Raw genomic sequence first — 15,186 nt, forward strand, 5'->3', positions numbered from 1 at the left:
AGTGTAAATCTGAGGGAGGTAACATTGCTAGGTAATTATCAGCTTAATTCCTGCAAAAATTTATAGGATTAATTGGGCAAGGGGAAGAAAAGAAAAAAAAACTCAACAGACAATTAAAACTGTACTGTTGAGGGGACGGAGCTAAACATGTTATGTAGAAAAAATAACCTCTAGTATTTTTTGTTTTGTGGTTAATTTTTCCAACCCAAAGAGTGATTTATGTGACAGAGTTGAAAAGCTGTTCATTGGTTTATCCCATCTTATATCTGAGCCCAAAGATGAATTGAACTTACGAAGTTTTAAATAGTGAAGAGCTCCAAACTCCTCCGTGCACAGTGGCATGGAAAACCACTTTGCTCTGTGTTCCCCACCATGAGTTCAGGGTTCCCTGTGCATGTGCTTGGGAGGCAGAGGGTTTGGGTTCTACTCCTGGGTGTTTCTGTGGGTTAACTGTGTCTTCTTTGCAGCTGTACAATCCAATAACATGTGCATGCTTTATTGGGGCAGTGCTTACCCTCCTTTGGAAAACTTTTGTCTGGAAAAAGTTCAGTGTCATGAGCTATAACTATGGTAACTTGTCTGAGTTCCAAAATGCCCTTTGGGGGTGAGAAAGCAAACAGATGGAGCTTTGAGTGAGAACTTTCTGGAGGACATATTGCAGGACCACATGTGCATAAAATCATTCTCCTCGAAGAACTGCCAGTCTATTCCAACATGGTTGTTTGCCTTTGATCTTCTTCAGACCCGTGTCTTCCAGGCAGGACAGAATCCGTCCCAGTAAGGCAGTATGAATTTGAGCTTGTTTTATTTCTTCAGTCTGAAGATCTTTAGTATCAGAGGGTTTCAAGTAAGATATTTTTAACACTGCTCAGGTTGAATTAGAGTAGTTTTGGGTAGAGGAGCTATAAAACATGAGGAGTTCATTTGATTTCACTCCTTGGTTTCACAGATAAGGCTAAAATATTCCTGTATCACCAAAGGTCCCAGGTAGGGCAGAGACCAAGGTGTAGATATTGATACTGTCAGTGAAACTGCAGAAGAGGCCAGACTGAAATGAGAGAGAGCCTGTAAATGAGAAGTAAGGGAACCTGTGTCACCTCCTCCTCTTTCCCAGGTTACTTTGAAGCAAAGTAGATTGGTAATTCTTGACACTGACTGAAGGTGGGAACAAAACATAAGTTCTTGTTGACTTAATTTGTCATTGAAATTTTAATCAATAATCATGAGAAGTAAACAATCATGTAGTGCAATATTAGATGTCTAACAAAAGATAAAAATTCAGGTAATCTTCATTGACTGAGCTGGGACAGTAACTGAATTAAAAATCTTGGAGTAGATTAACAGGTTAAGCAGTCAGTGAGGTGCTGGGTTTGGTTTTTCTCTTTTTTGATGAATTTGAGTGGAGAAAGGTCTACCAGGTTGGGTTTTTTTTCTGGTTTTATTGTGCATCACAGCTGCCATTGCTAGCCAGCTAACAATTTCTGTACATAAAACAGACAATAGAGTATTACATTGCTTGAGCTTTCATGTCAAAACCACATTCATTTTGTGAATCACATTCAATTAATCAACCAATATTTGCTCAAGGGCTTTTGCCAGCTACAACGTATCATTTTAATATAGTGTTGAACATTTGTTTCATTCTAGAGGTTAAATAAGTATTGTCTTGTTATGGTTATAATTTTGTAGTTGTTATAAATTCTATTTTTGGCTCATATGATGCCGTGTGCTGTTTGGATATTTTTTGCAAAGGTTGCTTATATGTGCCCTAATCCACCTCTTGAAAAGATGCTTAATGTTAAACACATAAATAGTCATACTTGATGTCAAAGGAACTAACCCTGTGCATAAAACTTTTCAGCACTTTGCTGAGTCAGAACCTCTATGAACTCTCAAATGAAGACTGACTCAAATTAGCATTTAAATTGGGTGCAATTTGTACTAATGCACTGCAAGTTGTCCTCCAAAGCAGGTTTCTGCAGTCACTGAAAAGGCAGAGGCAGCTCTTCTGTTTTTGCTGCTGTCCCCTTGTGCCTTACCAGAGGGCAGAGCTGGGTTCTCAGTAAAGGAAATGTAGAGCTTTGTGCTGTGGGGAATTAACCAATATTCTTGAAATGCAACTGTTTTTTCTCTATGTCCCAGGAGCAACAATAGCTCAGTGAAGAAGGTGACAAAGAAAAGAGAAGAGAAGCTGTTTCCTCCTCCCTTGTCCCCACTCTTGGATGATCCTGTGCACCGGCGGCACAGCAGTGACAACGGCTCCTTCAGCCAGGAGCCCACTGTCACAAACACCTCACAGACCAGCAGCTCTTCCTCCTCTGTTTCTAAACACAGAAAGAATGAAAATAAATCTTCTAACCCCAAAGGAATCTGTGTAAGTAACCAGCCTCAGTTGGCAGCAGTGAACAAGATAAAGTGAAATTAATTCAGCTTTATTCTGTTGGATTTTTTTTTCCACACAATATGTATTTCTAAATGCTTTTGTAGCCCCACCCAGGGGGAGTGGATCTTTGCAGAACCAGGCAAAGCCAGCTCTTGCAAGCTTCATTTTTAGGTCAGCATTAGACATCTACTTGGCATTGTCTGTCCTTCCCTGAAGCACCTGGACCCTGAGCCTCAGAGAAGAGTCTTTGCAACCATCAAGTAGCTGAAATTAGTCCCTTAACTCTGTAGCTGCAACACTCACATTTTGAAAATAAAACTTCCAGGAATAAATATTCCAGAAATCCAGAATAACTGCCCCAAATTCTCACCCACAATTAAGCACTGTAGTCATACTGAATATTATAGCCCAAACTAAACAGATAATACCAATATAAAAAATGTTGTCCATAGTACACTCAGCATGTTAATAACCTCTCTCAGGTTTGCAGACTCAAAACAGTAAGGTTTATTTACACTTAATCTTCATTAATTATGTGTAAGCATTTAGACAATTTTTAAATAGAGTTTTTTTCCCCCAGAAAAATGTCACACTGTTAGGGCTATCTCCCCATCAGTGGTTCTCACAGAGACAGTTCTTTGTTTCTTGCTTTTCACCAGATTTAGGTAAGGGAGTTTTTCTGAAAATACACAAAAAAAAGCCAAAACTGGATCACAAATTCAGTAAAGCAACATAAAATTTCACATTAGCTTGTCATTCTCTTTTTAGGTTAAACAGAGACACTCCAGAGTTTTGGCCCATTTTACAAAATAGTCCTTCCTCTAGAGTTTCAATCCCATCCTTACTTCATAGTATCAAACTGTATCTCAGTACCACTGTCAAAATTAGAAGAAAATTCTGCCACAGAAAAGGCCATGCATAGCCCCATTTTTCACTGTCCTCCACTTTGAGAGAGGTTGTTACCCTGCACTGTAATAGTAAAACTCACAAGTTGCACTGGATTGTAGGTGACAAATCACTTCACCTTATTCATTCATCCCTGTTGCTTTCTGATATCATTGTGTCACTTCAAGCTGCGCCAGTAATACACACGCCTTCAGCTGAAATCAGTGCAAAAATGAGCTGCATATGTCAGCAAATAAACAGTGCTATGTAAACAGCAGGGCCTCTTCCTCTCATCCCAGCATCTCTAGTCAGATTTATCCTGGGTTAATCTATTATCTTGATATATGAACTATTTTCCCCCTAAAATATATTAGACTTCTTTCCGTAGTTCATTGGTCCATCTGTAATTTAGCTTATCTGGTTGGGGACTAAGCTTCCAATTTGCAATTGCCTGATTTAAAATCTGTTATGCTTCTGATTTTAATCATTGCAAAGTCACAACTGCTTTCCATTCTTCTTTCTGTAACAAGAGTGAGGAAATTGTTCCCTGCTGAAATTCAAGCAGATTCTTCAGCCACATTAACCGTTAGCTCCTAGTAATATAGGAAAAAGGGTTACATTAGTATGATACACCTTGAAAGAAGTTGAGTTTAGACCCAGCCTTGTCCCATTAGATCTCCCCACCCTTGCTGTTACCAGTGTCTCTAGTCAGTAACACCATGGTATCCACCTAAAACTTACACTTTAAAGTGCAAAATTACTCCACGTGAATTTCTAAACACAGAAAGAATGAAAATAAATCTTCTTCTAACCCCAAAGGGTTAGAAGCTCTCACATGAGTCCATGTGAGAGCTCAGGTGAGAAGTAGAGCATACTCTCTAATTAATCTACTAGGCTCATGGTACAAAGAAGGGAAGGCTGGTTTGGTAAGGTGACATGAAGGTAGGTGAGCTGCTTTATGCCTTACCCTTTTGTTTGCTGGGAAGGGTTTTTGTCAGGGAAGGTGGATGTGAGCACTTACACTGTTGGAAGGTGTTTGTTTGAACTATGAATAACAATCCTGTGTTTCCTAGGAGGAAGAATCTCACAGTACACCTACAGCCAACACTCTTCTTGACACCAGCCATCTAGAGTCAGACATCTGGTCTGCAGTGCCAACGCTTTCCAATGGGAATTCTGAGCCCAGAAGACCCAAAATAACATTTGATGATGTGTAAGTTTTATTGACTTTGTGCTCTGTGGGATCTTTGGGATTTTTGTGCAAGCAGAGGTCCCAGTGAAAGAGAATATCTTTGATTACAGTGCTGGTATTGGGCACCTGAGTGGATAGTGCTGCACAAAGACACACACAGTTTTAATCTTGGCAAATGAGTTGTTGTCACTGATTAATGAAGATTCTATTGAGAAATGTTTTTGAATCGTGAATATTGGTTCATGGTAATTCTTCTTCATTTTTTTTAATTTTAGTTCCTCTAATGGAAACTTCTTATACTTAATTAGTTTAAAATATTTTTCTTTTTCCTCTGTTCAGCACACATTAATAGGTCCTTAGGGCAGCCAGTTTCTACAGCTACTTATTTTACATTCTGGTCACCTATCATATCGCTGCATACAGCAGCTTCAGATTAATACCAAGCTAAGATATAAAGAGATAAGTGGGCATATATATCAAAATTCTTCTTTAAAGCATTCAGCAATTTTTTTAAACATTTGTCCAGCTATATGAAAGCAGGGACTTGAATTAATTGATTTTGTCTCTCTAGGCTTCACAATGCAGATTATTACATGCAAGAGGCTAAGAAGCTGAAGCATAAAGCAGATGCACTGGTAGGTTATCACAGGCTTTTTGTCTCTTTTTACTGTGGAACTCAGTGTTAAAAATGGGCATTATTGCACAAGATCTAAAGCCTCTCAGACCAAGAGGAAGCATGCTATTGATTAAACTATGCTTCGGTTTGTGCTCCATAAACACACTGTGCACAAGTTAAACCCTGAACACCATTCCTAAGTTTTAAGTAATTGTTCCAAAAAAACCAGCTACTTCAAATAGCTGGTGTTTCTTCCAGGGAGGAGCAACAATCATGCTGTTTATGAAGTATGTAAGATGGTTTTATAAAAGTTGATGTGTATTTGAAATTTGTTTTTCCTATTCATTTTAAACCTAAAACAGAAGTGTTGAAATATTCCATAGCAGAAAGACAGGCAAATCACCCCAAGCCCCATAATCATGTGGTAAAACTGATATTTCCAATTCAGTTGTTTAAAATATGAAACAATTCAATTTTATGTACTATATTCCTTTTTATTGCATGGTTTTAGGCTGATAAAGAAAGTCACAAAACACTTATTCCCAAAAAATCTGGCAGTGAGGTAGTTCAGTGCTATTTTTTACTTGCTTTACCCTAGATGAAATTCCAGTAAGATTGGTCTACTTTTGCCAAGTATTTTGATAAAACTACATAATCTGACAGATTGTATTCTACCATGGTTTCTTCTATGCAAGCTATTGCCAGTTCTGAAGTGTCCATAATAAACATTTGCTTTGTAGGAAGGGACTTTGCTCCTGTATGCTACATAGGGTGCAGAACAGTGGCTCTTCCAGGAAGACTTAGTGGAATTTGACTCCTCTGCTTAATTTAACTAAGATGTCTAAAATGGTGTGTGTCAATCCACTTTGCTCCTCAAAGTGCTGGGTGATTATTCACCTCTCAGCTTTACTATGTCTGGGAGTTTTGCATGTATATTCTATGATTACTCATTAGAGATTTTGTGCTAAGAAATAAAAAACCCAAAAAACAATCTCATGCTATGTTTTTAAAAAGCAAACTAGGCAAATAAAAAAGTCTCTCCCTCTGCTGAGAATGAGCTGAAGGAGAGCTGACATTTCAAGCTGTCTGCTTCAGCTCTCCAGGCTCCCTTTTGGCTTGGGGCACAGTGTTTCCAAGTGTGTTTTCTGTGTGGTGGATTCAGGGTTTTGTCACTTGTTAGGACTGTCAGCAAGGTGACAGTCTTCTCTCCCAGCATGCCCATTTACAGGAGGTGGCTTTATGGCTTCCAGCCAGCTCGATAGAGCACGTCCAGCCACAGTCTGGCATCTGCAGGCTCACACCTCCAACAGCTGGGTGACCTTTAAACAAAGCACACAAGGTGCTGGCACAGGGCTACCTGCTCCACACTAGCAAATATTTCAGGCTCAGGCTCCCGATGATCTCAACGTGCTCTGTCAATTCACCTCCCTCTGCAGCCAGATGCACTCACAAGGTGTTGACTCTTCTCCTGTGCTATTACCTTTGCCTGTGCCTGGAGGATCAGGGGTGTTTCTCAAGCAGCACTAAGAGGAGCAGGCACAGCACATCCCACTGCTGCCTGCACACAGGCCCTGCCTGTCACAAACAGTTTGTGAGTGCCCCAGTGTGAGGCCATTCACTGTGATCAACTTGTTGGCAGACATAAATATCCATGAACAACATATCTGCTTTTTCCTTTTGCTATTTAGATCTGAAGGGTTGTTTGTTGTTTTTTTTACCACCCAATGCAGCTGCAGGTAAATAATCTCCATGTAACACATTTGGCGTACAATCCCCTAGTGTTACTTGTCCTATGGAAACAATTGCTGCTGGTTTCTTGGTGCTGACTTGACAGAGCACAGGCAGCATTGAAAGATGTGTTGCAGTGGTTAGAAAGATAATGCATGTGACCTCAAAATGTGTCAGCAGATGTTAATGAGATTTGTGGCAGCAGTGTTCTTGAGCTTGTAGAGAAAATAGATTTCTGGTGAAGGGCAGGACGTTTCATGTCTTATGGGAGCAACCCCATAGAAACCTCTGCTTGTCTGGGGCTGCAGTAAGGGATCTGCTAATACAGATGGGCTGCTGCAGTGCCAACTGGCTGTACCAGTTGGAAGAGATCTTTGAGACCTCACTGTGTTCCTGTCTGAGATGATGTCTGAGGTGGAATAATTCCACCTACTCCAGAGAATCAGATCCCATTCTTGGATCAAATTCGGTGTCTCTACTAAATCTGCTTGCAGACAGATTCTTTTTTCCATACCACAAAAAGTCACCATTGGAAGACTTTTTATCTTCCAAAATTAATGGAAGTTTTTTCAAAGTGAAAAAAGGAATTTGAAGAATATGCTGAGAGGCAGCCACTGGAATAGAGAGAGATCAGTCAGAAACATTTCCCTTTTTCTGGCCATTCAGTTGATACCTATCAATTATACAAAGGCTTTGTACATAATCAATGCACAGGAGCCATACTTGAAATTAAAGGTGGGCAGAGAGAACTAGTTATGGCTTAGAAGGAGCCACATAGACAAGTATACTGTTGTCTTGGACCAATAATAAATGTTATGCTAAATATGTTGTTAGAATAGGCTTCTGTTTTGTGAGTGGAAACATATGAAAATGCATCAAAAATATTTTGATAGAGACATAGAAGGACATTTTTAAATTATTTAAAGTGTATTGGATCTCCTATATCAAATGCCACATTAGTAGAATCCTTACATTCAGCTATCAAAAACCAAAAATGTTAAATGCTATTATAAAGTGTGTACTATAAAAATGTCATATATAATATTCATTACACATAAAAAAAGAAATCAGTATGTCTAAGTCAGTTTAATCACAACCATTATGAGGGCTAAAACCTTTTGCAATAAAATCCTAGTAAAATGAAATATTAAGCAGTGCTATATTGTCTTCCTTTTTTTATCCCTGCTCTTTTACTCATCATATAAGTGGTGAGATTTTTTTTTTTTTGACCAACAGTTAACACAGAATATGACATCAGCCAAATGGCATGGAGTTGTTACTTAACCCTTGCATAATGACATTCAAATTTACTTCATCTGTCAAGGAGCAGTATGGATGTGCATAAACATGCTTAGTGCCATTTCTTGCCTGTGTAAATCCCTGATGTCAGTGAACATACACTGACTTTCCTCTGTGGAGCATTCAGTCGCTTACTGCCCTGAAAAGATTTGGTAAAAAACATAGTCCCTGCCTTAATTACTATCTGAATTCATTCTTAGCTACCAGTGTCACTTTGATTTCATCCTAAAGCTAGTGTTGCTTTGTAGAATAATCTGCCTATCTAGAAATCAAGGCTGAAGGATTTTCTTGACAGTGTCATTCCCATTTCAGCTGGAGAAGTTTGGTAAAGCAGTGAATTATGCTGATGCTGCCCTCTCCTTCATCGAATGTGGAAATGCTATGGAGCGAGATCCATTAGAAGCTAAATCTCCATACACCATGTACTCAGAGACTGTGGAACTCATCAGGTTAATGTCCTTTCTGTGATCATTTTCATCATCTCATTTCAGTCATAATTAGAACCTGCTATGTTTAAAAAAATACCATTTCAACGTATTAATGATTTGTCCAAGGCATCTTCATCTCAGAAGTCATCATAATTAGTTCTTGCCATTTTATTAATGTCATGGAAAATTTATAATTGATGGACACTGCCTTTATAAATTATCCCCTTCAGAGGTTATAATGTGAGTGTTATAATTTGCAATATTCATAAAATTAAAATTGAAATGTAGTGGGTGGAAGTAAAGTATAGTAATTTCACTGTTTGGCAATGACACTTGTCTTTTAAAAGGTGTAGTTTTATAATTCAAAGCATTAAAAGGAGTCTATCAGGATTTCTATTACAAACCCTAGTTTTAGAGGTTTATAACTTGGCTGTTAAAAAAGAGAAAAGCTGAAACTTGGGATATAAGATCACAGCCAGAGAGGAAACTTCTGCATATATTCTCTTGAAAACAGTATATTTTTAATGTTAAAGGAATGTGAATCAGCTGAATTAATTTTAATACAGCTTTGTAGACTCATAGGCTAGAATATGGATGAGAGAGTCTTTACATACTAATAAAATGTCTGAACTATTATTCTAAAATCTGCTACTGCTCCTTATAGCTGTTTCATAGTGTTGGCTCCATAGAAATAATAGTCTCCTGAGTAACTAAGTTTGCTTTACTTGAGCAATTTATCAAAGTGAAATCAAGCATGATTAAATTTACCTGTAAGTAGAACAACAGGATCTCTCCTCTTGACTGTGATGCACCTTTGCTTTCCCCAGTGTATGCTGGGAATATCCTTGTTAATGTCAGTGTAATTACTGGCAGTTTGTACAAGTGAAAGAGGCAAATCAGGCCCTAAATATTTGGTTTTTAATATGTCAACGGTGGTTTTTTTAACATGCCAGATTAGCTATTAGGGACTGCCAAGATAATTAATGTTTTACATTTGAATAAGTGGGTATTTGCATAATAAAATGTATCAAATCATAAGCTCTTACTCTCAGGTAAATAATATGCCTGTTAAATATTTAAAAACATGGTTTTTACATTCTTCATAAAGGGAAGAGAAAATCTAAAGAAATCACTGAAGAAAAATACTATGTTCATTCAAGACTTGATCCATGTTAAACCCTGGAGAGCAGAGGACTTGGAAAAGGAGCCACCTGCCTTTGCTCTGCTGTGCCCAAGTCATCCTGCAGTCTGACAGCATGTCCTGAACTACATAGCTGCAGCTGCATGGCAGAATAAATTGTATTTAAATAAATACTCTTTAAAGATGGGAGTTCTTCTTCATAGGAGCCTGCATTTATTTTATTTTTTTTAAGAAAACCACACAGCCCAGTTGAAATCGTTGCTCCTCAGTCCAGCAGTCTGTCTGTTCGGAGTGCACAGATCTAAAAGCTTTGTTCACCCACAATCTCTGAACCACTTAAATAGGAGAATGGCAGCTCCAGGAGTGGCTCACAAAAGGCCAGGACCTGCAGGGAGTCAGGTGAGGGCACAGCTGTGTCCTGGAGTGACTGGCACTCCTCAGCATCAACAGCCCTTGCTGCTCCAGGCACAGTCCTGCTGCAGGCTGTAGGACAGGGAGACCTTGGCATGGAAGCAGTACCTGAACTGCTTCGGGAGCTGCTTTCAGCTGGGGATGAATCGAGAATTTGTTATAATAGATCTCCAATATATAGATAGCTTAAGTCAGGTGAGATTAATTCCACCACCTACCACCAAAAGTAGAGTTTAATTCACCAGCTGTTGCATGCAGCATCTTGTAGCGGCCAGTGAGACTTATTTGTCCATTTAATTGCTGTTGGTGTTTAGATATGGACAACAGGTGATTGCCCAGATGAGCAGCAGGCTGGTACAGGCTCAGTAAAACTCCATGGACAAAGACAAAATTCTTGTGGGCTACAGTGAGTGCTGGATGTACTAAGAAAGTATGTGGCTGTGCACACATTTCCTCAGTGTAGCTGCTAATACTAACATAGTTTTTCTGTGAGATAACAAACAGAGGGATATTTTTCTCACTTTTACTCCTCACTTCATCAGAAACACAATTTTTCCCTTTTGCATTTAGCTGTGTCTGCCCTGATTGTCTGAATCACACACCTATTTGTGAAAGCAAGTGGAGCATCAAAGAGATTGGGACTATCAGAGATCTATCAAATGTGTTTTAAGTTAGTGGTAATGCTGAAATCCCAGAGACATAGATCTTTCTGTTTGGTCACATTCATCCAATCTGAGGAGAACTGTAATACCCAAGAGCAGGTGGGACAGGACATGGAGGAAGTGCTCCAGGTGGGGTGGTGCAGCTGCAGGCTGGGGCTTGGGATGGGTGGCGGGAGCAAGGCAGGGAAGAGCAGCACAGCTGCCTGCACTCCATTACCTCCCTGTAAATGAGAACTCATCGATACTGCCTGGATACCTTAAAACTTTCTTATGCAACGCTGAACCCTATTACTTATTCTAACACAAGTACCTGTGAAATTGCATTAGGGTTCAGAACAATGATTTTATGCGATGAATTGATTTTCGAGAGACTAATGCACAGAATGGAGTGTGCTCAGTTAAAAGGAAAAAAAACCCAAAAAGATAGAGGAGATAGGAATACTCAATCCTTGATCATCCAAATGCTGGACAGCAGCAATTAAATAGAGAGAGAAGACCGTGTACACAAGATTCATAAATTAATGAACCCAAGAATGAAAAAAGCTGTGAACATGACTTTTTCTGCATGTAAAACCATTTTCTGTAAAAAGTATATTAAAAGCTTTGAAGAAGCATTTATGAGAAGTATTTTGAAGATATTATTCAAGCCCAAAGTATTATATATATATATATATATATATAACCTTATTATATATTACTTTACATTTTGATACACATAGGGCCAAGATCTTATGCTTCTGTTCGACATTCATCCCAAATGTTTGCGGGACTCAGCCTAGCTGGCTGGTTATAATATCATTAATATGCCCAAGAACAGTTCATTTGGTCCAAAAAACTGGTGATTTACCTAAGGCCTTCAGATTTTGAGTGATGCTTTCTGTTGAATTTTACATTGATCTCCATTACAGAGCACTGTGTCCAATAACTGTTGCAGTTGGAGAAGAATATCTGATTATTTTTGGAAACATCTTAACTCTCAATTTCTTATCTCTCACCTTTCTGACAAGGTATGCAATGAGACTCAAGAATTTCACAGGCTCTTCTGCCACAGAAGGGGACAAGAAATTAGCAGTTTTATGGTAAGTCATTTTGTGACAATGAGAGAAGCAGCTAAAATCTTAAGGAGGACTTTAAAAGTACTGAATTACTTAAGCAGCTTACAGAAGATCATTATTCTTGTTTTCCATTAAACTATTAAAGGATAACTAATGGATTTCTTCAGCAGCTGACTAAACATTTGTTCTTCTAATTTATACTCTTATCAAGATGGGATTTTAATGCTTTTGACCAATTTTTTTTTTTTCTTGATTTGCTTATGCTTCAAAATGTAACCTTAGAACAGAAACTGCAAAATATAGGTCAGCTTTTTATTTTTTTTTACAGTTTATGACTTTCATTAAGCAATGGAATTAACATAATCCTTTTCTAATTACCACAGCTACCGATGCTTATCACTTCTCTACTTGAGAATGTTTAAACTAAAGAAGGACCATGCTATGAAGTACTCCAGATCTCTTATGGAATATTTTAAGGTAATCTTTATTCTGTTTAATTTATTGATATGAAATGAAAGTCATACCAGCACTAAGAGCTCTCTCAAGTACAACTGCATGACTTAAAAGTCCCACATTTAACTTCTCTCATGGGAAATGCAGGCAGAATGGCTGCCAGGGAATGGGGACAGAAGAGATTTGGGGGATTTTTGGATTAGTCACTTGTTCAATTCAAAGGACCATACTCAGTAATTCTACAAAAATAACATTATTCTCAACACCATGTAATGTTTATGCAAGTTTCTGATTCTTCCAAGGTTTCAATGTGCAAGTGATTATGACCTGACCCCCAGTGAACCATAATAAAGTAGTTATTTAGGCTGTAATTACTTGAGTTTAGATTTTACACTCAGTGAGATTTCCTGAAGCTTATTGCAGTTTCAGGGATTTCTCCTTTTATTTCTGTGGAACTTCAAATTACCTTACCTGCATCTTGAAGGTTTGCCTTAATTGAGGAGAGATCCAGTGGTCATGACTTGGGGATGTTTTGTTTTACCTTGTCAAATGCTTGTTTACCCAGTGTAAGAATGATAGATCCTCGCTGTTCCTAGATTGAGAGGAATAGATTCTTTCTTCCACTCTGATATTTTGTTACATATATTTCACTGGTTAATGCTGTTTGAAGCATACATTAATTATTTTACTTTATTACTACATATTATTCTATAATTATGTAATTATAATGGCTTGTCAGCCCATCAGTCATTTTTTGTTGGTGTTTTCAGCCTCTATGAATTTGTTCCAGGCTTTGACATATTGGTACTGCAAACCTGTAAAAACCTTTTAACACTTCAGTTTTCATATTTTCATGTAAAAGATGATAAAATGGTCCTTCTGCTATAAAACTCCAAAACTCCAGTACTGTCAAAACTCCAGTAGCAGCCATAGTCCTAACTACCCATGTGTCCTCTATGTGCACAGTTCTCTGTACAGCTTCAGTAATGTTAGTCCTAATCTTATGCTTAAATGGGGGCTCTCTTGTGCCATTAGGAGTGCCTCTGTTGTGCTCATGGAGTTTTCAGTCAGGAATTTGCACAACAAATTAAATTTGAACTATGCACATTTGTAACCTCAGGATTTTCATGAAAAGTATTCCAGCTGCTTCAGATTTTATCCAGGATGAATGTAGATTGTATCTTAAAGAAAGGATTATTAGACAAATAAACCTTTTCTGCAGAAAGTAATGATTTCTTGAAAAAAATAATGGCAGGAGCAGGGGAGATTCTCTTCTTGCCTTAAAGCCACTTTATTTTCCCTAACTGTGCAAGTTGGTTGAAATGTAGAACATATTTACTACTCCCAGTGTAAGAAAATGTCTTTTAATGTAAATCAAACTAAGACAAAAAAATAAAAATGCAATAAAATAGACAAATCAGGGATGCTAGACATAGGCATCCAGTTGAAGCTAAGTGTTTCAGGTAATGTTACAGTGTATGTGCTATGGGCACTGTAACTCATTTGCTAGAAGCAGTCTTTGAGTTTATACAGATTATATGTTCAGGTTCTTTCTGTAATAAAGGCGCAGGAGAAGAAAAGAGTGGGAGCTATTAACAGTGTGTTAGTTTTGTATTGCTGCACCATAATCTCTCGCTAGTGTGTTCACTAGCAAGAATCTGTAATACAAGTGAAACAGATTAGGTGTTTGAATAGAGTTGTTATTCAAACTTTTACACAATTTTAACTGTGAGAAGCAGCCTACTGTTTACAGCAGAGCTGGGGAGGAATTTTTCATCTAAATTGTTCTTTATATTTTTCCTCACAAATGCCACTTTGTTCAAATTGAAACCGTTTGTGGGCAGAACTGGTTCTGATTAATTTTCAATTAAAAGCTTCAAAATGGTACTTTTAAAATTTCAAAAGAAAAAATAGCCATTTAATCATGAAATAAATTTTGAAATTTGAGGCAACTTGGAGTAAAATACCACTAAAGTGATCATTTTTTAAATTGAAATCAAATGTTTTATGATTAGAAAAAGTGACACCCTGTGATGTATTTCCTCTGAAAGTTTGAGGAAGATTTTCAGTTTTCAAAAATGTGTTGTCAGTAGTCATTGAAATATTTTTGCTAAATATTTTCATTATCAAATAACTGCTTCCAAGATCTAGTCTTAATCTTGACAGAGCTATTATTTGTCTCCAGATACTGTTGGGTCCAATCCCCAGACAGGAGAAATTAGTAAAGTAAAGAAGTAAAGGCTTCTCAGTTTCTGAAGACTTTCAGCCTTAGGAATCAGTTTAAGATCTCCCTCTTTCCTACATGCACTCCATATGTGAAAGACCCCAAGTCATGCTCACATCCTCTGTGACAAGCAGTGGCTGCTGTGCAGGAATGCCCAGGCCAGTGCTGTGGTTTGGACAATGTTTTCTGCTTTGGTCAGAAATGGTGGGCTGTGAGCTGTAGTTTAGAAGTCAAGGGTTCTGTCTGTGCTCCACTGGATCTCTGTGCCTCCCATGCAAAATAGTGATTACAGTAACCAGATGAGTGTTGTAATAATGTGGGTAATACTTTGCAGAGAACTTGTAAAACTTGATTGAATTTTCACTGTGTGTGCTGACTTCTCAGCAAGAGAGCTGAATGATTGTTTTCAGAAGGCACACTCAGCCCTAATACTGCCACTTTGTATGGGAACTAAGATACCACTCAGTCTGAGCAAGACTGGAAAAACCTGGGCTTTATTGTTGCTCGGCAATCTTTTTGTACAGGGTTTTACAAGGTGCTACACAGACGTGAAAGGCAGAATGAGTAAGCAGGTAAGGAAAGTCAATTTGTGCAACTAAAATATGTAAAAAGCATTTAGGCATTCAAGCAGATCCTTGCTAATAATTTTATTTATACCACTGTCTGAATCCCAGACCACCTTTCCTAAGCAACTTGGGAGGGATCAGTT

The 15,186-nt window shown here is 38.1% G+C and overlaps 1 protein-coding gene across 8 annotated transcripts in view; it reads left to right on the top strand.

Moving 5' to 3' along the window:
* Window positions 1-15,186, top strand: part of AFF2 (ALF transcription elongation factor 2) — a 335,651-nt gene that overhangs the window by 308,345 nt on the left and 12,120 nt on the right. For 5 of the 8 annotated variants that reach the window (XM_086850055.1, XM_086850056.1, XM_086850063.1 and 2 more), the window contains exons 13-19: window positions 2,143-2,374; window positions 4,342-4,481; window positions 5,032-5,095; window positions 8,416-8,552; window positions 11,753-11,824; window positions 12,184-12,277; window positions 15,002-15,049. In XM_086850055.1, coding sequence (XP_086706181.1) covers window positions 2,143-2,374; window positions 4,342-4,481; window positions 5,032-5,095; window positions 8,416-8,552; window positions 11,753-11,824; window positions 12,184-12,277; window positions 15,002-15,049 — 787 coding nt within the window. The remainder of the gene's footprint in view (window positions 1-2,142; window positions 2,375-4,341; window positions 4,482-5,031; window positions 5,096-8,415; window positions 8,553-11,752; window positions 11,825-12,183; window positions 12,278-15,001; window positions 15,050-15,186) is intronic. The other 3 variants (XM_086850057.1, XM_086850060.1, XM_086850062.1) reach the window with 1 other exon arrangement.

The sequence above is a fragment of the Cyanistes caeruleus genome, chromosome 14, assembly GCF_971803275.1.
Source record: "Cyanistes caeruleus chromosome 14, bCyaCae1.hap1.1, whole genome shotgun sequence".
Lineage (NCBI taxonomy): Eukaryota > Metazoa > Chordata > Aves > Passeriformes > Paridae > Cyanistes > Cyanistes caeruleus.